Source organism: Toxotes jaculatrix, chromosome 22 (genome assembly GCF_017976425.1).
Source record: "Toxotes jaculatrix isolate fToxJac2 chromosome 22, fToxJac2.pri, whole genome shotgun sequence".
Taxonomy (NCBI): Eukaryota; Metazoa; Chordata; class Actinopteri; family Toxotidae; genus Toxotes; species Toxotes jaculatrix.
The window spans coordinates 10,122,175-10,148,083 of NC_054415.1; the positions used below are offsets into that span (position 1 = coordinate 10,122,175).

Below are 25,909 nucleotides of genomic sequence, written 5' to 3' on the forward strand. Positions count from 1 at the left end.
TTGCTGTTTTCTTAGTGACTCTGTGTGTGTGCTAATAATCCATTTCTACTTCTGTATTCTTATTAATCCACTTTTAGCACATAAAATGTGGTCACTTCCTATACACGAAATGACGATTTTTCTATGGGAAAGTCCGTTGGTCTTTGCTGAAACAACAAATGTTAATTCTTTTATGACCTAGGAGCGTGTGGTCACTGTTGTCACTGACCATTCTCTGTTACTGTTGCTATGCCTCATGCTCAAGCTTTCCATTCTTGCGTCGCACAAATGTAATTTACAGGGATGAGGGTGGGGTGGCAACGTTTGTAATGTTTTCAGTTGACTTGTTTTAATATGGGAACTCTTGGAAATGAACTTGATGGCTATATCCTGTATGTGACATTGTGCTGAAAGACTAAGCTAAGAGTCTAAGTTGTGGCATTGCAAAGATGTAAGATCGTAGGAAAATACTTTTTTTTCTCCATGCTAACAACCCCAGCTTAGGAAGGCTGCTCCTCCAGCCCTATGCACATCACTTAAATGTGGAGAGAAACTGAAGCTTGACGAGTTTGTTGGGCCTAGTTACAGTTGGCTGTGACTGGACAATCGCTGTTCTGAGGATAGTCAGTGGACGGTCAGTTGACGATATTACAACCACAAACATTCATTATCGCTATGTTCATCTTTATTTATTTTATCTTCATTTTTAAGTCTTAAATTGTTACCTTCAAACCACAGCATGTGACTTTTTGTTTTTCTATCTGTGTGTGTTAGAGAGAGAGAGTGTGCTGTCAGCTGATGAGATGAAACATGTATATGGGTCAGTGAGTAGGTGTGGGGAGGGGACACATTGCCAAGGATTGCTTTCAACTTGCTAACAGATACAGCCATTTATGACAGCCATCTGTCCAGAATATATATGTGCGTGTGTGTGTGTGTGTGTGTGTGTGTGTGTGTGTGTGTGTGTGTGTGTGTGTGTGTAAATACACTCGCAGGCACAATTATGTTTTCGCTGGTGGGTCCAGGTGGCTGGATACTGTAATATTGCACCCACAATGTGAAACAGCACAGGGGATGTGGGAGCCCAGCAGAGCATGTTAGTCATGAAAACACACTCATAAATGACCAGTCTGTGGCCTGCTGTTACCATGAACCAAAAACTGCTACCTGGAAAAAAATGTGGTACTCCAGCTTTTAGGGTTACAACTCATTTCGGAAATATCTGTAAAAAATAAATGTATAAATATAACTACCAATAAACAATGGGACATCTAGTTGTTAATACAGATACTTAGAGTTAAGTGCTCGAGGTCATCATGGAGTAGAGGACCACTCAATCAACCAGCTTTTAAATAAAAATGTCTTGATTGTTGTCATGGTGCCAAATGACCACATGATGAATTTTGTGGGCAGCTGTAGTGCTCGTCTATTCAGAGGCTTCCTGGAGGTAAAAGTGGGTGAAAAAGAGCACTTTATAGGCTAAAGTAGGTAACAGATGAGGTTTGGTAAAGAGGACTGAGCTGCTCCTTTTAACTGCTGATATCTTGAAACAGATCCCGTGGGTATCAAAGATCTTTGTGCTTAGGGAATGTGTTGGGAACTGAAACACTTTGTGACTGAGGGAGCAAAGATTTATTTTCAAAGGTGAAAAGCAGCTGAAAACAAGCATTAACGCAACAAAAAAAAAAAAATTGGATCTCGCTCGTCTGCAGTGACTCTTGAGCTTTTTGATAGAAAACGTTTTGGGTGTATCAGAGAAGCAGTTAAACTAGATAAGAGATAACATGAGGGGAAACACTGTACTTTTCAGTCTTTTGATTCCCATGGTGAACACTTGCAGGTGACAGGATCCATTCCTGTACAGCAAATCCTCATTGTTTCATCGCTTCTGACTGTGGTTTTGCATATCAAACCTATGAGAACTCATCCATGGTGCATTCCGTACTGATGCTGAGGAGGGAGATGGAGGAGGTCTATTTTTACATCCAACCAAAACAAGGTTTGAAGTGAAGGCTCAGCGGAGAGGAGGAAGAAAAGTTGAGCTGATATGCTGCTCTCATCCAGAGTCACTAGGATCTGCAGATACTGCTTCATCATTCGAGTTGTTCTGATGGAGAATATCAAAAATAATGCTCAGAAATCTGGCAACCAGTGGCTTTTTTATTGGTTTTGAAGGATTTTTAGCAGCAGTCGGGATGTAGCTCAAAGAATGGCAATGTTGGTCAGTCAGTCCATCACCTTCAGTCCAGACTGAAATAGGTCAACAGCTATGAAATGGGCTCCCATGCAGTTTTGTACAGACATTCTTGGTCCCCACAGGATGAATCCTACTGACTTACATGCACGTGTACATAGACCCACGTAGCTGTGTGAATATGAATGGGCTTTTATAGGCGGATTATGTCCTAAGAAGGTATTTTATACAATGTATAGAATTAGCAAATTCTGCTAATCCGTGTCTAAGCTACAGTAAATGTGGCAGTACTGTAAATGTGCTGTCTAGGAAAAGCAAAGTAATTATAAACATTATTCCTATACGAAGATCCTTTATCAAAGGAAGTGGGTTGTAAAATTCAGTCTTCTTATGGAACAATGTACAAAGAAGAGTGTTTTTGTTGTAAGGCACAGCCTATTTTCTCGGCTATATTTAGCGGCCTGTTTCTACTGGAGGTGAGGATATTGCATGCTGCGTGTGAGCTGAGGGAGGCATATGTTTTTCCCCCATCTGACCTACACATCCTGGTGTGAATTAAATCAAAGCTGAGAAGTGCTGAGAAGAAGTGATAGGCAGCGTTCTCTTGAGAAAAGCCGGCGTCATTTTTGCTCCAACCGGCCAACAAAGTAAATCAGCCTTGTGTCATCTCACTTTTTGAAAAATAAAACCGGTTGTAGTTATGTAGTATTTTGATGCCCAAAGGGGCTGGGTTCTGTAAGGAAAGGAAAAAAAAGGGAGGACATGGAAAAAGAAACCTGGTTTGTCCCATAATGAGACTTGAAAGCTCCACTGTGGCTTTAAAACGCATCACTGACCATGCCATCTTTAATCTCCTTTGTTAGCTACAACTTGTTTATGTCCCAAAAGAAAATAAGGAGTCCCGGCTGAGGCTGAAGCAAAGTACAAATCTCTTCCCCTCTCTTCTCTTCTTTTCTCTTCACCCCAGCCATTTTGATTTATGCGTCACAGATGTTCTGTTTATTTGTGGCCATGGGCCAGAGATGAAAAGAGACTGGTGGTTGAGTGGCAGAAATGCTGAGCAATCTTCAGAGCCCATCTGGGGTAGTCTGTGGCAATGGCCGACTCCATCTTCCCTCCATCATCTTCAGTCGAACTCCTGAGTACTCCTACACCCTGCAGGGAACATATGGGTCCCCCCCTGATGAAACTCTGAGCAAACATGAAGAAATGTGAGGACACTGGGAATGGACGCAGGGAAAGTGGAAAGGGAAGAGGAGATGAAGAGATGAAAGGAAGGAGAAAGAGCACCTGACTTCATCACTTCATCATTCTGTGTCAGTCTGTGGGCTCGCAGTGACACATGGGTAAAGTCCTACATTCAAAATTGTATTGAAGTAAACGTGCAGGAGTATGGCAACAAAATGTACTGTACATCAACAAAATGATAAGTACAATGAGCATTTCTGGTATATAAGCAGGACTTTCATGTTGTATTTTTGAATCTGAAAGGTCACCAGTACCTTTAGCTGCAAAATAAATTAAAAAAAAATCCTTTTCCTTTGAGTAGGAGAATAAAGCATAGGATGGGAATCTGTCCCATTCCTGTTTTCTTGTTTGCCTCACCACATTTTTTTCTCCACTGCAATCACAACCAGAATATGATGGCAGCTGAAGTTTGCACATAGATTCACTGATGTAGAACATAGTCTAGTTTCCACTTCTAAAAGAGCACACTGGCTCCAGTCTTCTGTCCTCTCAGGGATGAATCCACGGGGTTTCCTTCTTACTTTGCTCCCCGGCTTATGATTTATTCATTTGTAGAATAGAACGTTCCGACAATCCCCCACACCCCACCCCGCTGCACCCTGTACCCGCTACCCCCCCACCTCTCCAATCAGAAAAATTGGAGCTTGTGCAATGTGGAAATGCACTGTAAAATTAATCCAGCTCTATGTCCTAGTCTACTTTTTCATTAATACATGACATTTACTCTACACACTATGTGTTTGTGTACAGTGAGAGAAACAGGGCAGATAGGAAAAGGGGGTGACATGTGACCCATGATGCCCTGAGCACACGGCATGCACTTTAACCTACAAAGCCGGCAGCGTGCCTCTGGTTGCTTGCTTTTTCATGGCACATCCATTTATAATGCACCATATGAACTACAAAGGTGGACGGGTAAGTGGACATGCAAACTAGCGACGAGACAGAGAGAAAAGAGAGGCACATTTGACACTTCAAAGCATTTTAATGCACCATTTGCAGCATGGGAAATGAACATGCTTTAGAGTGGGTTTTTATAAAAAAAAAAATCCTTTGTACTCAAACACAACACGGGCTTCACCCAGACAGATGATGAGAGTTGGTACGGAATGAAAGAAAAAAGGGAAAAATGTATGAGTGACATGGATGTATGAGATGGTGAGGACAGCCTGCTCATAAAAAATGTGTGACATTGGGTGTACAGCACTCAACCCACATACCACGCAGTCATGTACAAACTCACTCGCTCTTGCCCATAAACACATTGAGAGCTGTGTGTTGAACTCTTTCATTTTGGCTGTGGAACTCCCTCCAGCTTTTTTTGCTCCTTCCTGACACAGTCTCATGTATTTTTCATGCACTAGTTGTCCCAGTAGAAGGCCTCTGTGTCCAAGAGAGGACTCTCCACTGGTACAAGGTCATGTTCTACTCCAATACCCTGATATTATGGGTCACTAACGTGCATTTCAATGGCTAAATCTATATCTTTGCTCACAAGCCTTTGTTATGGGAGGTGAGAGATGAGCTTCCCTGTAAACCAGTGAGTTCATCAGGTTCTTATTTTTGCCTTCTTTTAAAAATTAGCCAATATCTTACAGCTTGCTGCTCACCAGTGTCGTGGAAACTGCATGGATATCGTTTTAATAGTCTTATGCAAAAATACTTTCACACCAAAAACACACACAATAGAAAGAACACCCTGGTGAGTCTTCAGATGTGAAGATGCTCAGGACAAGGGGGGTCTTCATAGACATCACCGGGTGCAACTACAAGTCCCAGCATCGCTTTCGTTTCTGGCTGCTGCATTCAAGGACTCCTCGGGAATCTCGTTCTCTCTTACACGTTTATAAATCTCAGCTGCCAGTTTTACAACCATGTATCTATGATAGAAGCTAGGTAGCAGCAAAGTATACTCGGCTCCTTTACGAAAGTCTTGCATTTGGACTAACAAAACAATCTGTTATTTTTTTAATGCAACAGGAGAAGCAAAAGGCCTATTGCAAGTTTTAATCATTTTTATAACTTTTGTTATAAAATTGGTCAACCTGCCTATGCAGACTATCAGAGGTACACTTACAGAATGTTAATATAGACTATAAAACAGCTAATGATACAAAAAATGACAACAAGAAAAAATATCACATGTAGTCCATAAAATAATTCCAATATAATTTATGGGCTACACTTTCACGGAGGACTTTTTAAGTGCTTTTGTACCGAAATAGCCGAGAAGAAAATGTTGAATGTACAACAAAAATACAGAAAGTATTCAAATACATCTTTTTAAACATGATACTAGTTCAGTTTTCATGCTCTCCGCCCCCTAATCACGAAACCAATCTAATCTCACGGGACTCTCCATGCACGCTGACCCAGCAGTGGTCACGTTTCCGACTGCACGTGAAGGCAGCACGTCTCCGGATCACTACGAGTAGCAGCGGCAGCGGCAGCAGCAGCGCTTTCTCCCTCTGTAACCTAAACAATGACTCCTACTACAGACCGGAGGAAAGCACACCAATAGAATGCGTTGCCCAGCACCAAAACCCTGCATTTCGCTGCTATTCCGACCACTCACTTAAATGTGCCCACCGTAAACATGTGGATACCTACTGAACATGAAAAATACGGCGTCGGTAAGTTTATTGCCTTTATGTTGTATGTATGTGTGTGTATTCTTTTTTTTTAAACGGCTGTCCTCTGCGTTGACTCGCGTTCAGCTGTAGGGCATGTGATAATGTGTGTGGATGGGCTTGCGGAGGTGAAGAGGCTCCACGAAGGATGATTTCCACCAAAGTGTTTTAGTGAGTGTTATTATGTAAGGCAGCATCAGCTTTCTTCTCAAACAGCCCGAGATGAGAGCTTGGATTTCATCTCACTGCCACATTGCAAAGCATAAGGTTGTCGCTCTGACCCCCCATGGTTTGCCTGATGAACAGCCACATTTTGATTTTTCTCCCCCCTCCTCTACTCCAGCTTTGCCCTATTTCCCCTTTGCATTGTCAGGATATAAACTAGTGGGCTATTTGGACTCAGAAGTGCTGTGTATCTGCTCTCGTTCCTCTGTGTCTGATTCAATGGGGGAAAAAAAAAACAGCTGCTTACCACAGTCAGTCGCTGAATGTCTGTACAATTTCCTCAACCTCCGCCAATTCTTCGAAAGAAAGGCAAATCTGACCCCCCAAAAAAAGCAAAGATATCTTTATTAATTCTGTTATGTAAATAGGGATTGAGATTGCTCTAGACCATGAGAGGTCCTGGAAATGTGTGTATCTTACAGTGCATTGTTCCAGGCTGTCGGTGGCTCTGGATCAAACAGTGAAGTGAGACAAACAAGCGACAACAACGCAGCCAAAGCCAAATACTGAGGAGGGAGAGAAAAAAAATCCCACACAGACTTTGTCCTGTTGGTGTGGTAGGAATTTCTTCTTTGCCAGTCTTTACGCGTAAAAAGGAAAAAAAAAAAAAATAGAATAGGCTCATTGAGATGCGGCCGCTGAGAGGCGGCTTAAATGTCTCATAATAATATTCCCTAGAGATGCTGGTCTGCTCTGTGTGTGATGCTCTGGTCCCTACATGATCCCACAGCCTCAGTGAAAACGAGCCAGTAATCATTTTGTAATATTTTGCAAGGATGCCAGGAAAAAAAAGTGGCCTGTAAAAAAAAACGTTAATCAAAACGAATGAATCTGTGATTTGATAAAAGCTAAATCATCTCAATTACACGTTTTTTCCTCTCCCTTGGTGAGCTTGTTTTCCTGTATGTATCTTATGGGGTTGCATAATAAGGCTCCCAGGCTCTTGTAAATGTTGCCTCTCGGCCAAAAAATGCTCAAGGTGCCACCTTTCCACTGTGACCTGAAAGCAGTGAAGCACAGTGAACCAGAAATTGGCCTTTGGCCTCTCCCTGTCACACTCTGTGGTCTGGGCACTTTGCTAAATTTTCCCCTGGTATAGACTTGTTTCCCTTCCCCGTCTATGTAAGTGCTTAAGACCTGACATCAGTTACTGTGTGGTTATATTATATTCTACTTTATCCTGTCCAGGGCAGAGTCCTCCCGGAGCACATAGCTTCCATATTTTGATAGGGGTGTATAGATTTATTCCGTTCAGCTACTTAAACCCATTCCCTCCTGTCAAGAGTTCACTTGGCTGGATAAAAGGAGGACATTTATTCTGAAGGCTAAATACTCACTATTGTCCCCAAACTGCTAGAGGGGGCCCTGTTAATTGGATTAAGGGTCTTTATCCCTTTTCCTCCCAATAACAACAATAATACTCTTTTAATTGGCTCTGATTTATTTTTTAAGACATGTTTTGGCAGCGGTGCACTTCTTTGCGGCCTACTCCTTTTGAGGAAGGAACTATGGTGTTTTCCTGTTGTGAAATTCAGGTTACATGATCTGCAAGCACACACGCACACACACAGAGATGTAGCGAGAAGCTGTTCGGTAGCACAGGTTTGTTTGTCGTAATGGTAACAGTGGAGTATACGGATAAGACAAGCTGATGTGCTTTTGATCTGTGGTTTTGCTTGTACTGTACATCCCCTGTCAGTGTCTGGAGAGGATGCTATTCATTCTGTTCACGTGGATCATTGCAGCCTATTGAGAGACTATTGGGTGCTGTAGGGGGCATCATGTGGGCAGGGTTATCCTATAAAAGCTGTATTACAAAGAGCAGCAGAAGTAGCTGTGTAACCAAAAAAAGTGAGCTTGAGAGACTTTCTCACCTCAATACACCACGCCGGTCCACGGCATGAAGCAGGTGTGAATTTCAGATTGTCAGTTTCGGAAGGAAAGATGTAAGGGGAGGGGGTTTACAAAGCTTTTTGACCATCTGTCAAACACTTACGATGACGTATAGAGACGCCTTTATTTTCGGCACAAAACATTCCCGGTAAAACTTAGCCCATAGCTTCCATATTTGTCACATAATCTCATGGATTAAAGGCTTTACATTTCCACTCTTAAAATTGTTTGCGGTTTAGCGTGGTTCTTGCACGTGACAAGGCAAAATATTCCATCAGCTAGTCTCCAAATTGTTCAGGGAGTAAGGATAAATGTTTATCCTTGTGATAACATACCTTCACCCAGATGTAACCTCATCCCAAATTATTCATGCCAAGAGGAATAGCTGTTGCCTTTCCACAGGTCTCCACAACTTATAGCATTAACACTACCTGAAGTGGTATTGAGTGAAATCACACCTCGGTAGAATTAACATCATCGATCTGCAGCTTTTTTTGCTTTTCTACGCAGACCGGTCGGCTATCTAAATATTAGCACAAGTAAGTCCCTACCTTAGCCATTTTAAATGCGATCTCCTCCAGGTGCTTTCAGCAAACATTTTATCCCCTTTTGACAGGGAGGCAGGCTAACTAAAAGGGCTTGGAATTCCTCGGATCCTTGCAGGAACATTTGATCTCGGGCCAAATCGAGATGAGGTCTGAATGTCTCACTGTGTAATTGGAAGGTTGCAGCGTTTGATGTTGATTCTCCTTACTAGCAAAGCGAGGTGCGGGGAGGCCCACTGCCATTGATGAAATATGAATGGACCTCTCGGTGAGTTGATGTTAAGGCTCCCATTAGCCCACCAGTAGCGTGATTACTGATTTTTAACCTGAAGCAAGAAGGTTGGAAGATTGATGAGATGATGTTAATATCTGACTCCTAAATGGACTTGCTGGGCTCGGGATATGGAGACATTAGACTGAGCCAAGAGGGAGAGTCTGCTATTTCAAATTCATGTTTCTCTGTGCAAAGATGGGCTGGAGGATAAGATGAAAGCATGAAGTTAGATGATTAAGAACTGAGGTTAGTGAATCTCGGGTGATGGACGAACACAAGAATGTCTCTCCATAAGACAATGGTAAATGTCAGGGAGGACAAACACACTTTGACTCAGTCACCGACCACAGAAAATACTCGAGGCTGCATTGTGTCATGTTTGAAGACGGTAGACGTCGAGTTAATGCTGTAGACAGGCAGACAGAGTCGGGCCTTTCTCCTCGTTAAGGCCCCTTGATACAGCCAATCAAGCATGTCATTCCTCATCATAATTTAGACACGTAATTAAACCATTTTAACGAGCTGGTTCAGATCTGTGTGCGTGCAAGTTGAATTCTCCACCAAAGCTTGATTGGCAAAGCTTGATTTATTATGTAACCCTGTTCCATTCTATAGCTCCATGAGATAGAAGGCAGAATGGAGCCTGATTGAATGTCCCTGCTGAAGGCCTGGCTGCGATGGAGCTTTGCTGCTCTGCTCTCCCATGGCTGACATTGCTGCTTCCTCCCTTGGGGGGTGTCGCTGTGTTTGATGGGGGGGCGGGAGTTGCTGGCGCGTGTCAGGGGTGGACTCATTGTCGCCGCGTCCACCCTGCCCTGTTACCCCTAAAATTCAACCTCCTCCCTTGCCGCCCCCCCACCCTCCACTCCATAGGGGATTAGCAGGTTGTTTTGGAGGGGGCCCTGAGGTCCATTCCACCATTATATCCATGATTCCCTAATGCAGCAAGCCCCAGGGCGATGTATGGGAGAGGGTGGGGGGCGGGGGCGTGGTGAGGCGAAGCCTACCAGCTTGTAATTGCTTCCTCGCCCGTCGCCTCGTCTCCATCTGCAGAGATAGCACCCCTTCTCCTCTGTGTGCGCACACAAATTTGCTCACATACTACTCCAGTGCAGTCATTCAGCATGGACGGAGACTGTGGGAGGCTCCCCTGTGACTTGAACAGATGCAGAAAAAAAAAAAATTCAAAAATGAAAGCCACAGAGTTAATCACCCGGCCCACTACTATACAAGCTGTTCCCTGGTGTGTGCATCATGTAAGGGTTAAATAAATCTACACGGACATGTGACATATGACGGGCTCAGTTTTTTTTAATTCGGCGCTGATTCACCCCGACAATAATAGCCATTGTAGCACAAACATGGCCCGAGACGTGAGGACAGTTGGAGAAATGCCACTGCTGGTTCGTTTGTGTTATTCAATTAAATCATGCTCTATTTATTATGGAGCCCTCAATTAGTAAAGAAAACACAGAAACCACACAAACATTGTCTGTCTGTTTAGACTCAGCGACACTAGACGCAGGAGAAGGAGACGATTGTGGGACCCTTGCTGAAATGAAAATATCTGACCTCTTTTCTCTTCACCTCCTTTGAGCTTTTTTTTTTTTTTTGCCGCCACACACACACTGGGGACACCCCTGTGAATCCCATTGGAGTTGGTGACACAAACAAGCCGATATGCTGCAATTGTCTGTCCTCATCCATGTTTAATGTTGAGACAGGCAGCTGCGGGGAGTTTGCATGCCGTAGGGAGATGATGCTTCTACTCTGAGATGGCCGAGTGATTTCTGCTTTACCAGAACGTACATGGCTATTGTACTTGCAATTATTTCATATAGGGTTGAGAGGAATTATTGGTGTCATATGCTTGTCAGTCTGGTGTTTACTAATATCCTTCTTATTGCTTCATTTATGCACTACCGGTTTTAGGGCTGAAACTAAATTTCTCGATTAATCACTTGGTCTATATAATATCAGAAAACAGTGAAAAATGTCCATCTCCAAGTCGAGGTGTCATCGACAGATGTCTTCCTATGTCATGATGCACAGGGCTACACACAAAACAAATAACCTGGCAAACAAAATGAGCTTTTGGTTTTTGGTAATGGGATCTTCTTTGTTTTCGAAAAAACTGAAAGAGATTTGTGGCTTGTGGAGATAAAAAGAGTTCTCCGCCTCTGTAGAAGGCCTGGTGTGGTGTAGTATGGTTGTGGTTCCCCGTCCTCAATATCAATCTGTGATCCCTGCGTGAGAGAGGTTAATGGGATATGTCCTATTAGGAATTCAGCAGCTTAACTGATCAGCAGCGCTCCTCTAGTGGAGGCGAGCGTAGAGTGTGTATGTGTGTGTTTTTGTCATCTGAGTGGGCCGGAGGGGGAAAAAAAAAATGACTGACACGCCATTTTCATAAATGAAGGGTGTCTGCCGGTGACAATCACTGTGATTGGCGGGTGAGAAGAGCTGTTTATGCGTCAAGAGACACTTGTTTTTTTTTGTGCTCATATACGGCAGAAAAATGATCGCCTGTGCTGGTCCAGCATCAGTTATCTGTGTCCTGTGGCTGTAATCCACGCTCACATGTATTGACCATAAAGGAAGTGTACATTGATTTGTGCGAGCGCTTGTGTGGGTGACCCAGTGCATCGTAATGACCTCAAGGCTTCCATTTTCCCATAAGCCTCACTTTAGTAATAGCCACCTCTGCTCACCCTCAAGTTACTAACACTAATATGCTTAATTCATTATTAACATGCTAATAAAAAGGAATAGTTATTGTCTGTTCAGGTTAAATCTTATATCATCAATGGATTATTGATGGCTAATAAAGTGTCAAGCCTTGCTTAAAGGACATATGCATAATTTAAGAAAGTGAGGAGCTAATGGCCGTGGTTGTGTCTGTCCTAAATTACCCTGTTAATTCTTGAATATGGAATTGCCTTCTAACACTCTCATTCACACAGTTGGGGGATGTGTAACCAGAGAAGATGGTGGGTGCAGTGGTCTGGTTCTTTGTTTTGGTCTGTGGTGTAGTCTCTGTCTCTCTGAGGGATGGTTGACCCTCATCAGGCCAAATCTGTACTGGGGCAGTTTTTTTCTCTTCTTCTTCTCTCCACCTCCCTTTGTGGTTTCACAGCAACACAAGTCCACACTAATGCGGACTCATTTTCATACTCTACATGTCCACTGTTGTTCATACATCTTCCCAAAACAACAACAACAAAAAAAACTCAAATCTGTTTTGTTCAGAGTATCAGAAGTACTGAAATGCTTTGTCAGGTCATATTTCCTCATTTATCTTACAACTTTGTCAGTTTCATTCTATTTTGGTAGGTGGCTACTTGTTTAACAACAGCATGTAATGTTGCTGTGTTTGAAAAGTTTGGTCTGTCTTGTTATTTTAAAAAAAGGGTGACAATTGTACATGAGCATACAATACTCACACTAAATCACTAGCTTAATGTGGATAGACTCCCACAACAGGACACTAATGATGCAATTGTGGAGATGGCCTAAATTCACCTAAGTACTAAGATACAAATACCAATAAAATGATGCCCTGATAAGTACAGCTCATCTCTACTCAGTTCCTCTTAAAAGTGTTCCTGTCCACATCAGGTCACTGAGGACACTGTCAGGAGTTTATCAGCGAGGAGACGATCAGGATTAATGTCAACAAGGGAGACATAGACAGAGGAAGAGGGTGAAAGGTCTTCAGAAAGAAATCTGGTAGACGCCAGCGCTCGACCTCGACTGGGGCACTGGCTCACAGTGCTGTCCCTGGCCTCATCTGTTCCCTCTCTCTTTCTGCTTTGGTTTCGTAGTGCCTTAATTAAATGGAAATGCTGTTGTGTTTCTACAGCACTGAATTGGTTTCCTTTCGCTTCCTGTTGCCCCTTTTTCTCTCTCTCCCCCTCCTCTCTCCCGCTCAATCCTGCAGAGTGAACTGTTTCCAGAGACAGAGGGTCACACTGTGATGACCCTTATCTCACTTTCTGCCTCTTTTTTTCCTCATCTATCGCTCATTCCTTTTCTGTCTGGCTTTTATCCCCCCTCATTCCTTTCTTTCAGTAGCCCACTTCCATCTATCTGTGCTGCAGTCTGTTTGACCTTTATCTCTCTTCCACATGTGTCTCTTTCTCTTTTTTCCCCTCCCTTCCTCTGAATCCATGCTCACCTGTCCCAGATATCCCCAGATGCTATGTGTGTGTTTGCCTCTTGTGCGATAAGGTTCATGTATTCATGGATACACTCATGTTTGTGGCTACACTTTTGTGTGCATCTGATGTTGCACACATGTGCTCGTATGCTTGCTTGTATGTTGGATTTCTGGGTGTGTGCTTGCAGCAGTCTCAGTGGACTGCAGGTATGAAAATGATAAAGCACTATAGAGGCTTTGGAGTAGAGCCTCACAGTAGATTGTATACATCTTTGTGCTCTTCATCTCTTGTGCTTCTTACTCCTGGTTGCTCACTATTTTCAAGATATCGAAAAAGGACTTTTAACCACCCTTCCAAGCAGCCCTTTTTAAGATTAAGATTAAGAGTTACTTTATTAATCCCTGTTGGGAAATTCGAGACTGAGACAGGGTTTTCAGCCACCTCACAGAGTCAGTGTTAATTAGCTAGCTACAGCTGATAACATCAACTAGTTAGAGTTGTCATTTCAACTGGCAAAATCGAGACCTTCTTTCATCAACCTCTGTGGCAAATCAGCCACTGTTAATGTAAACTTTTATGTAAACTGTGAAAAAATGGAAAGCTTGAACATTATGGTCAGTTGATGGATGTCATGTGTCTATTACTTAAAAGTGAATGCAGAAGGTAGACAGATGGTATTTCCACTGGGTTCGGTTTCTGTCCAATAGAGTTCTGTTCTCTTTGTCTCCGTAGGCTACAGAGCAGAAGCAACACAAGAGTGATGCTATATCTCTGTCATTCACGCTCTGCTGTTGATTACTTCTGTCTCTATAAAAAGCAAACGCGTGAACCATGAGCTGCTGTTAGAGATGATCAGCTCACAAATGACCATGAAAATCTCTTTGGCAAACAGAGAGAGACTGCACACAAACACCTCAGGTATGTCATATTAGTGGTGCATATTGACTGTGGGCTCAAGAGCTGTGGCAGTGACATTGATCGGTTCAGATCCTTCTCCGTCTTGTGTGAGATTGAACTGTTTTGCCGTCTCCATCACTCTCTGTGTCTCTGTAAAGATCACACTGGGCGGATCAGCTGCTGCCTGGCTGATTTCTGGGCAGCAGCCTCTCTGACCTTGGCTGCTGTTAGCTGTCTTATTAACTGCTCATTGTGTGTGTGTCTGTGTGTGTGTGCACCTCTGCTGCGGTTGAATCAGTGTATATGCGGATTCTACATTTGCTCTTTGTCCCCCTTTCGAGGTTCGTGCATGTGTGTGTGTGAGCTATCTGTTTCCTGCTCTCGCTGTGTGGTTGAGACGATGGCCTGGCTCTCCTCTGCACGCCAACCTGCTGCATGCGAGGCGCTGGCTCGCCGCCCATCCTCCTCACCTCTCTTCTGTCAACTCCCCTCACTTCCTCTCTCTGCCCGCGCACAGAAAAACCAGTTTAATGTCAGGTTGACTTTCAAAAGGGCTTTTCATTGCAGCCCACCGCAGCTCACTCGCTCCCTTTCGTCACGGCTCCCTTTTTTTCAGCCAATTTGAAGAGACTGAAGTGTTGGGGCCGATTGAAATTGATTTTTGGCATGCATCGCTGCTCAGCTGATTGAAATAGCTTTATTCTGTAGTAGAAGAAGGTATAGGATGTATGATATTCCGCATTTGCTTTCGAAAGCTTCATTTCGATTTATGGGACAAAAGAACAGAGGAGTTACAACTTTGAAATGAGATTAACTCCAATCTCAGTGACAAAGCTCCAAAATATGATTACTTCAAAACTGACTGGTTCTCTCCTGCTGAACGATTCTTATGAATTCCCTAATTAATTGTGTGGGTGTTGTAGAGTGTTATTGCCTCAGAGAGTCTGTTTAATTCATCAGGTTGACTAAACCTCCAACTGCGACCCAGTTCACTTCTTACGTCTCCTCTTTTCAGCCCGATCTCTCTGCGGGGACTGTTCCTATTTGGAATGTTTATCCAGTTAAGAGGAAAGCCTTCAAACTACGCAGAGACAGAAACAGATTTCTTAGTTAAATACTTGTCTTGAGTGAATAAACCCGCCAAACATCTGAGCTGCTGAATCATTTGAAGTTTTGTTTGTCTGAGGGGAGAAGACCAAGTGTCTTCCGGCTTCCTGCCTCTCATCGTTGATTGAATGAGGCCTTTTCTGCATTCTTCCAGCAACACCAAAGGTTGGCATCGCAGTGCATTGTAGGATTGATTTGCTTTGTTTGTGCTCATTTTCTAGAAGTTACATAGAGGATTCCTTCTGGTGATTCTGTGTGGGCTTGGATTTTCTTCTCCTGTCATTTAGAAAAAAAAAGAACTGCAAGAGATGGAGGAGACATTTAATGTGTTTTCATGTTGTGAAATGAGAAGTTTGACATTTTGGGAAATATATTTGTTTGCTTTCATGTCTGTATGCTAAATAAATAGCAGATGCTTAGTTTAGTTTAGCATAGCAACTGGAAAAAGGAGGAACAGGCTGCTTGGCTCAGTCCACCTCTTGTTTGATTAAACCTTTTTAAAAAGTGAACTGTCCCGGTTTAGCTGTTTCCAGTCTTTATGCTTGCCTATGCTAATCATTTCCTGGCTTTAGTTTGTGGTATCAATGTTCTCATCTAACTCTTAGTAGGAAATTGAACAAATGTATGTTTCATAACTTCAAGCTTTCCTTTAATAACAACTTAGATGCTTAGATGTTGAGCCAGCTCTCCGACAGCATGAAGCAACACAGCACTAAACCAGGTATCAGGGTCGTTTCCCAGCATCAGTATCAGTTTCTTTTCTGTCTACCAGGCGCTACCAAAAAAAGACAACATCCAGCCACGGTGGGATTGGCTTGAGTGCCCTCGTTTGCCACAAGCCTCACCTCTCTCCAAGCATCCACCTGGTGTCTTTATTTTCCTCCTTCCACCAGTCAGACCCTCAGGGGAGGGAGTCTGGAGAACTAAAAGCGGAAAGTGGCGCCGCTAAAAGCGGTTGAAATGGATCCCCTTTGTGTGGGGGCGAGAGGGGAAATGCAAAGGAAAACCTCAGCTGCAGGAGCCTTTGTGTGCGGAGTAAAAGCACTTGGTCTGGGCCATGATGGCGATGGACACCTCGGGCAGTTGGTTCAGCACAGCAGAAGAGATGATAGCAGAGAATATTTATTGTTTGTATGTATGCGAGCTATGCACACAACATGAGCACAAACTATGATCGTGTAGTTGCTTCCCTCTCAGTGGATGGTTCTCATACCTTGTGAGGCCCCCAGCTATTCTTGCTAACAAGCAGTTTGTGTTGAGAGCTGGCCTCAGATAAAATATACAGACGCTGGAATGGAAATAGTACAGAAGCATGGATGCCAGTTAGCAAATTCCCACATTTACTGGTGTTTATTGCAGAAGATCCTTCGAAGCACAAATGGTTTTGTTGGTCAAGTGAACACACTGAGATTGTGGTGGTTTCTGTTTTGTTCCCAAGGGTATCTGATTTTTGAAAATAGCATCACAGTCCAACTAGAGGTATTTTCCCATAGAGTAATCTCTGCTGTTAATGGATCAATAATGGAAATCTCTTCCTGGATCACATATCCCCCTGCCTATTTATCTACAGCCTAATGACCTGTCACTGGTTCCTTTTTGACCTTGATGGTCATCACAAAGCCCAGTATCATCTTTCAGTCTTGGAGCACTTTGAGCTTTTTGAAGAAAGATGCTTTCATGTTGTTTCATTAGTTTTAACTTGAAAGAGCAGTCAGACAGATAGCTTAACATCACTGATTTATGTCTCTTGTCTTTGAAACATGAATCCCATCCTCTCGACTTTGTTTACGCAGCACCTCGCTTGTGAGCAGCTACAGCAGCGAAACAAGGCATATTCCTTTTCTATCACCCTCAGAAATAAACTGACTTGGAGCAGTGAAGAGCAAAACACATTCTTCACAGCCAGGATGCATGATGAGTGACTCGCATGCCTGAGCAGCTGTCCGAGCCGAGGCAGAGCCGTTCATTGTCTTCCTTCCTGTCTCTGTTTCACTTCACTCAGAACAGCTCGGGCCTTCTGCTGTGCCGTGCTGACATAATCAGTATGTTGATTCTAAAAATACGGATGCACAAATGGAGCATGCAGCACTGCACACGTTTATGACATATGTTTAAGTAGGGCTGCTGATGCTGCTGTTGTCTGTGGTTATCTGAAGCAGAAAAGGAAGGACTTCTTAGCCTGTGATTTCAACTGCCTCTTTTCCTTTTGAAGAGGCTTTTGGACAGTAACCTGGACCATGCTTAGATATGACTCACAGTTCCAGCGCTTGCTACATCATGATACCTTCAGGTACGAGCATGCACCCGGTTCGGCATTTCATAACATTCAGCTGCTCCATCTCCTCCAGCTTGTATTGAGTTCAGAGGTTAGTGTGGTAATGGTAGTGATTGAATGGACTTGGAACCAGGCCATTGATTTGTTGGGGTGAATGTTTCCAGGCATCATCAGTGGTGGTGCGTCACCCGTAAGCTTCCCCCAGGCCCTCATCGGGACAGCAGCCATAATCTGTTTTGCACAAGGCTACCCTAGTACACCAGTAACCTTGCCGGGACCACCACCTAGGAATACAGACTGGGTGACAGTGGCTGGCTGTGACTCTGCTTGTTTGGCATGTAGTAGTGGGAATGGATGGAACCTCAGTCCTATCCTCTATAAATTAAACCTAAATATAATCAGGTGATTGGTGATGCTTTTTGGATATGTTACCTGGTGTCTGACAGACATTACAGTCAGAGGCTTGTGACTATTATATGTTTAGTTTGGAGGTATGGCTGAGCTGACAGTTCAGTATGATTTCATATTGGCTTTTAGTGGAATAGTACCATGATGAATTCAGTTGTCCTAATTGATTCCAACCAATAAAAAACAAGGGAAGGAGTGCTACTTGGGTCTGACAGCAGTATAACACAAAGCAGGTGCTCCTAATGCCCCAAGCAGGCAAACATCAACCACAAGAAGGGGAATCGTTTTTGACCCTGTGGAAGACCAGTGTGTGGTCCATATGTGCTGGTTTCGTTTTTAATCATGTATCCACGATAATAAAGGCTTTGGAACTTTTGCAGTTTAATAAAGCAGTGTGCTTTGGCTTTTTGAGGTGAATCCATTCCTTTTCTCATGCACAGTGTTGACTCCAAGTTGTTATTAAAAACTGACAAGGTGAGGCACTGTGGTTTCTGTTTTACTTGTGTGAAGAGTTTTGTCTGATAAAATGCATCAAGTGTTATGCACCTGATTGCATTAGATTTAGGGCCGGAACCACTGATTATTATCATCATCAACTAATCTGATGATTTTCTTGATTATTCAATTAATTGTTTGGTTATTGTCTTTTGATCTGATGTATCAATGAATTGTTTCAGCCTTGGCATTATCAGTGTAATGTTCATACACTTACTGACCCAAGCATCGTATGCCAGGCTTTACTGAGTACCCACACAAAAGGAAGTGAGGAGAATATGAAGGGAGAGAGAACTGAATAGGAAAGGAGACGTGGATATGGGTGAGATGGAGAAGGAGATACAGCGAGGCGGGGAGAATCAGACAGACACAGAATGTGATGGCTGATGGGCTGTCAATTGACAGTCCTCGTGGAGTTCCTCCTCCGAGTTGAGCTGCCAAGGCTGGCAGAGCATCGTCCCAGTGTGTCTGTATCTGCCCGTGTGTGTTTCAGGAACTCTCTCTGTAGCTCATTAGAATCTTTATACTTTCTTTCCCCCCCCAGGGAGCACCAGGCAATGAACGGGCACGTAAATGAGGCTACCTTTCTACTTTGTATAATGGTGTTCACTCGCAACTATGGGAGGAGAAAAACAAAGATGAAATTAATCACTCTAGCCTCGTCCCTCCCCCTTCTCTCATCTCTCTTCCCCCTTCAAGTTCAGAGCTCCTGCAGACTTTTTAACTAGTTTTATTTAATTACAGACAGCTTTGGAGGGTGCACACGACTGCCGTTGACCTAAATCCGGAAACTGGGACGTGTTTTTTTTTTTTTTTTCCCTTGCCCCCTCCAACTTTCTTACTCCACTCCATTGATTTTGTCTGTGTGGACCCGAGCACGAGCAAATTAGCTGAGCACGGCCATCAGTTTGACACTCGCTCTCTCTGTCTTGCCGCTGCATTTGTATTAGCCGGCGTGAAGCTGAAGTACAGGGCCACAGCTTCTTCTCCTCCCAATTTAATCTGGAGAATGTGTAGGGGAATTGGGAATCCCATCCATTTGGGGTCCCTGACAGCACGACAGCCATTATAAAACAAATTGGAGAGCAGCCTCTTTGTTCACACTGATGTAGTCGCAGTAATGGACAAGATTAAGGCAAAGTGTGAAGCAACTCCTCGAGCTAAAGCAAAATTCAAAGCAGGCACCAGGGATTTTCTGGTGTGACAGTTGAGTATCAGTTAATTATTTTTATGGTACAAGATGGTTTGAGTGGCTACTCTCTCTCTCCCTCCGTGTCTCTCGCTCAGTGTAGCTCTTGGCTGTGTGATTTCCTACGTGGTTTGCTTTGACAAACACAGCTCCGCTCCGCTCCGCGCTCCCTTCTGCCTGAGATTGATTCCTGAAAGAAACCGTTCCAAACCATGGTGGTTCTCTCTCTTTTCTCGTCTTTTATTTTTCCTCCATCTCCTCGAGTTCTCCGACCCCAGGAATAATCCTCCTTGATCCACCAATGGCATGCAGCGCACAGGAAAATAGCCCAGAGGACAGCTGAACCCCTTTAGCCCTGCTGGAATGTTGACCACGTGCACGTAGACACACACACCTATACATACACACACAGGCCATACATTCAAGCACACAGTGGAGCATGGTGCAGAGCGGAACAGAGCGGTTCAGTTTAAAGATTGCTGATCTGGAATCAGTTGCAAGCAGGCCCGCCCCCCCCGAATGTGTTGCCTCTTAGATTTTATTTGTGAGGCCGACATTTCCTGACAGCAAACACCATGTGAGGTGACTAAAGCTGAATAGAGTAGAAGGAAGGAAATCCATTTCCTACAGAAAGCCATTAAGCATTGTAATACAAATGAGCTCCCTGATGTAGTTTTATAAACACAGTTCAGTGTTTCCTCTTGGGGGTTGGGGGGGGCTTAATTTGTCTCCCTTCTTTTTTCCCTTGTCTTTCTCTCTCTCTTGCCTTGGCTTGTTGGCGCCAGGTGTCTCCACTTCCTGTATGTATCATTTCAAAGTAAAAGCCCACTACACAGAGTCATGTACTTGCAACTTTGGGCCACCGCTGAAAAAAAGGTGTGTTACAGAAATGCTGCAGTTCGTATGTGAGAGAATACTGTCCAGTTGTTTTGTCAGTTGTTACTGTACTTTCCATTAAATCAGCTCACATGCCCATATTTCTCTAGTGTGTGCGTATGTGTGTATTTGTGTGTGTGTTACATCCATTATTGATCTGTCTGAGTTATAGCAGATGTCAGGAGCACTGGCATGCCAACAAGCCATGTAATCCAACCCTCAGTTTTCAGTGTGTGAGGCTCTTTTTATAGGAAAGAATGAGAATCGGTGCCAATATAGACACGGACGCACACTCATACACATCCGCTCTCATTCGTTCTCCATATCTTGTGGCTCATGGAAAGCGGAATGCATATCACATGAAAACATTTTATTTTTATTCTGAGGCTTGGGCTAGATGACAGATCACATACTGGTCGTATTTCTTGGTTCGGTCGCCCCTCACCACTGTCGTTATCTTGTCATTGTTAGTTCAGCTCCATTGTAGTCTCAGCATTAAATGGCCTCCTCTGCTCTTTCTGCTCTGCTGAGCTTCGAAGGAGTTGTGGCAGAGCTTACAAAGTTTTGCTGTTGCTTAGAATTGCCTGATACCCAGTGGTACACAGCGTACTTGGAAATGCCACTGTTGAATTGTTGAATGCCTCTTTGTTTGAAGGCCCTCAGGATGCTGAACTCTATTGGTAACAGCTCTGCAGATTTCATTGGAAACCTGAAAAGTAATTCTCAGCAGCTTTTAGCAATAAATTAATTCAGAACCAGAGTCAGAAACACAAGAGCAAACGTCATTGAGGGACTTACTAGTGTTTATGAGTCCTAATTGTACTGTTAGAAACAATCATGACTTCCCTGTTTTGCCTCATATTTCCATCTTAAGGAGAATCAGACGTGATGTAATTTGTAAAACATACAAGAACCACAACAATGCTCAGACATCTCTCTTGTATATGGTATAAAGTAAACCAGAATTAGCTTTGGGTTTTGCTCTGTGCTTAGTGTTGTGTGGTGTTCCTCTGTTGACACAAGTTCATAGATGTGCTTGATAACTTGCTTTAATGACTTCAAGTACTGGTCGCTTTACACTGCCTTGGTTGCTCTTCCTCTCCTTTCACTCTCACCTCTCTTCAGCTGTGTATTGATTGGAAAACACTGTGTACAGTGTTCATTGTATTAGGTTTGGTTGGTGTTATTTTGTTCTGAATAGGCATTGTGTTGTGTCAATTTCAATATTTCTCTGTGCAGATAACATAAGATTTAAATGGGCTTTTACAGATAATGTCCATTGTGATATGGTATCTTTTTAAAGCTGGTTCCCTTTTAAGTTGTTAGTTTAGCTGCTCTTTGTCCCATGTTACGGGGAGCGAACATATTCAAGGCTGTAGATTCCTATTGTGAAGCAGTGACTGGCTGGCTGGCTGGTTTAGCTGTTAATAAGGTATGCTCCAGTGGCTTGTATTTGTGTAGCACCTGCCATCTGTGTGTCCTTGAGTGGACCCACTATGTGTGTACACAAGTGTGTGTGTGTGCGTGTGTGTGTTTCAGAGTTTCTTCATGCTGCCACTTCCTGTGAAGTGTCTTCAATTACCCTGGCTGTGCTCTGAGGCTATCACCGTCTGTCTCTCTGTGTCTGTGTCCTCGCTGCATTCATACATGTCCTGCTCGTGTCACGGTGCACTTGTCAGTCAGTTCTCCTTTGTGCGACTCGACCCCGCGCAGTTAATCTGAGCTCACGTCCAACATCACAACCTGCACCCAGCGGCCCCCTTCAGCTCGGCGCAGACAGCCCACACTGTGGTCTTTTCATTCACTCTCGTGCTTTTCATACACTCCCCACTGACTCGAATCACTCACTCACTGATGCTTCACTGCTCTCTCCTTATACAGTCTCTCTGTCTCTACTTGTCACAGAGCTCTTTGTTTTATTTCCTCAGGAGGAGAACTGAATGAAGGCTACTAGGCCACGATGTGAAGTGAACATATAGAGTAATGACTACACAGCATTTGGGATACGGGCCCAGTGGGACTTCCTCTTTCTCATTTGTTTGTGATGCTTGTTTTATTCTCCCCATTTTTGTGTTTTATCTTGTTTGCGACAAACTCGGCTAAAGGAGACTCTTTGTGGTTGGTGGCAGAAGTGCCAACTTTCAGTAGACATGGAAACAAGTAACATCGTTGCTTGATTTGTCCTCACATCTCCAATTAGCTCCAGCCCTATCATCAACATTGCCATCTTCCCCTTTCTCTTTGTGTTTGTCTCTTTGCGCTCCAGTTGCTGCATCTTCTGGGAGGCTTAGCATTTAACGGTTGCAGCATGGGGTCATTTTGTCTGTGACTCACTGATATTGTTGCTTCAAAGGGACACAAGTACGGTCAGGCTCATTGCTAATGGAAGACTTATGATCTGTGTGGTAATAAGATGAAAATGCAGAGTCAGTATTAACCCTGTATCTCACTGCTGACATTTATGCTTATCTTCAGGGTTACTCCTCTTGCCCTGGCTCTCCTGTTTTTGCATCTTTACCCAACTTATTATTTTTTTTTAATTTTACTATCTTAACCCTTCCTCAGAAGTTACATTTTAGCCCCTTTCACCTTCTTTTCCCTTCTCCTTTCTCTTCTATCACTCCCTCGTCCCCTCATCTGGCCATCGACCCCTGCTGATCGACCGAGCTCTTCCCCAGTCTCAGTCTAACCCTTCACCCCATCCTTCCCTTCTCTCTGTACATATGTGTGTGTGTAGTCCCTGAGCAGAGGGTTGCTAATCAGATGAGGCAGAAGCTTTCCTGCCCACAGGGATGATGTTAACACAGCCTCTTGTTCAGGCTTGTTTAGATACTGCTGGCATGAATGCACACACACACAAAGATGCACTATAACACACAGACACATATGTACACATACATATTGTATTAAGATGCGGGTGTGAGTGTTTATAGCAATAGGCCGGGCTGTGGTTTTTGCAGCAGTAAAGTGCACATTCTTTTCATTTCTTCACTGCCCTACCATAGCTTAAACCCCCAGAGAGCTAGAGAGCATTACTGCCCTTTTATTACCACATATACATGATAGAATTAGCCCTTAAGTACATCTGTGTGTTTATCTGCTTCAGTTTAGTGCCTGGAAGCATGGATGGATCTCATTCTGCAGTGAGGAATGCTGAACAATAGTTTTAATTTTAGCTCGGAGGAGGTGTTTGTGTTCGCTGTCGAGTTGTTGGAAGTTCACTCGCCGTCTGTGGGCTTCCGTGTCACGGCTCGCAGCCTACAATTGAGAGCGGTGGTGGTGATGTTGCGGCGGCACGTTGCCTTAACAACTAATCTGTGTTCAAAACAGGCAGCATCTGCATGCAATAAAATGCGTAACTTGTTCCCAAAGCTACTGTCGTGCAACAATCCAGCGGGTTTAACTAAGGAGGAAGCCTCCATATGGCTGTTCGTGGTTCAGTGCAGATTCAGAGATGCTGCACTAAGCCCCCCGCCCTCCTTTACCTCCACCCTGCTCACCACACAAACATCATGCACGTGGGTGTGTTTGTGTGTTTGCCTCCACAGACCTATCTGTACACACAGATACTATATGTGTGCAGAACAATATGCTATTCATCAGACTAGGGTGGGAAAATATTCTATAATAAGGTGATAAGTACCAGCTGTCCAGTATGATTCCATGGAGTCGAATGGTATGATCCCAGCACCTTAACACACTGACACACGCTGAGTGTACAAATGAGAATCATCCTTCAAACACTGAGCTGCACAGGCCCGTGCATCGTCCTCGGGCTTGAAAAACCCCACTTCAAGGTTCGAGGTCCAGCTTACTTATTCAAGAGAGCATGAAAATTACAGTTCACCTGCACTTAACCAACCCCCCAGGATTAAACATGTAAAAAGTACAAAAAAACAAAAAAATACGCTAAACTTTTAATGAACATCAAAATATAAATACAGGCCTGATTAAAAAATAAAACCTAAAAATCATAGAGAGCCATAGGAAAACAGAAACCATATCTTCCTTGTAAATGTCTTGCTATACTGGGAGATGAAGGAGAATAAATGCTACTGCATTTATTAAGCAGGAGTGTTGTCTATTTCAGAGGGAGTGGTAGCATCTTCTGGTTTGCTTCTGGGCCTTGCACATGTATAAAAATATCAAGTCTACTGTTCCATACATTGTTCTTCTAGGTCTCTCATATATAACTGCTCTTTACATTTATCTCACAAGTGGGAGCTTTGCTATTTTCTGATCTCTTGCTTTTATGCCATTCTTTGCCAGAGCCATACTGAAGTCCATGCCCTTTATCAAGCAACAAGTTAGCTCTTAATGACTTAAGTTTTAACAGTTCTGTGCACATCATGCCCCTGAAGCTGTCACCACAGCAAAAGTCTTAGAGCTGGTTAAAGTGCCTGGTTTTAAAGATGAAAATACATTGGAAATTCCTCAGATTTCTGTGTGTACATACTGTGTATACCTGCAGCAATCAGTAACTTTTTAGACGTTAGTGTTAGATTCAGTGACAGGTTCGTTCTGAGATGGAGAAGCGGGTGAAATGTTTGTGAAGTTGTGAAGAGTGTGGTGATGGTATGTGCATTCTCAGCCAGACAGGTGCATCGGAAGCCTCTCCAACCACAGCAACGGTGCTGTTTTAAGACTTTCACCACATTTGTGAATGACACATTCATTTTTAAATGCTACAGTTTTTTCCTTTAAATCTTTAATTTCCACTTCATATCCAGCCATTATCATATATATTCTCCGAATCTCTCAGCCGTCTCTTTGTCTTTCTTCTCTCCGTGATTGGTTTGACTGTTATGTGTGTTTAGCTTCCTGCGCTCGTCCACACCTCTTTCCACTGGCCATGCCTTCGGCCTGTACCTGTTTGAGAGCTGACATGGAGCATCTCTCTTCCCCTCAAGCAGACATACAGTACAGTACAGGGGCAAACAAAGTGAAGCGAGTTAGACGAGAGCTGACAGCTACTTATCTCTTTGATTCTCTCTCCCTCACACTTTCTGTCTCTCTTCTGGTGTCTCTTTCTGCTGCTTTATTTATCAGTCTCACTGTTTGGCTGTTTTTATCTGTACCTCACCTTCTGTCTCTGTCTGTCTATATCCAGACTGCTTCCTCTTGCTCCCCAGTCAGTGCAAATCCCACTATTGTCTGTACATACAATATAGATGCTTGAGGCTGTGGCTGCAGGCTGCACTGCACTGTCTCCCATTTTAAGTCTCCTGACAGACACATAGCACAAATAAACTAATCTACAACCAAGTCCAGTTGCCCACAATTCATCTCCTCTTGGATAACCACGACCTGGATGACTGAAAAGCTTCACAGGCAAAAATCTAAACTAAACCATCACAGCGGTTGTACCTGCTCTGCTTATAAAATCCAATTGATTTCACCCTGGGGGCAGCATTTTCCCTTTCTTTCCATTTTTTTGTTTTTTTATTTTTTTTAAATGCCACGCCTTCAGTTTTTGATTTTTGACTAACCGGCACTGCAAGATAAAACCACAGA

The 25,909-nt window shown here is 43.5% G+C and overlaps 1 protein-coding gene across 4 annotated transcripts in view; it reads left to right on the forward strand.

The window, feature by feature from the left end:
• Window positions 1–5,903: 5,903 nt before the first annotated feature.
• dock4b (dedicator of cytokinesis 4b) overlaps window positions 5,904–25,909 on the forward strand; it is a 104,584-nt gene continuing 84,578 nt past the window's right edge. For all 4 annotated transcript variants that reach the window (XM_041030055.1, XM_041030056.1, XM_041030057.1 and 1 more), the window contains exon 1: window positions 5,904–6,054. In XM_041030055.1, coding sequence (XP_040885989.1) covers window positions 6,018–6,054 — 37 coding nt within the window. In that variant the 5' untranslated portion in view covers window positions 5,904–6,017. The remainder of the gene's footprint in view (window positions 6,055–25,909) is intronic.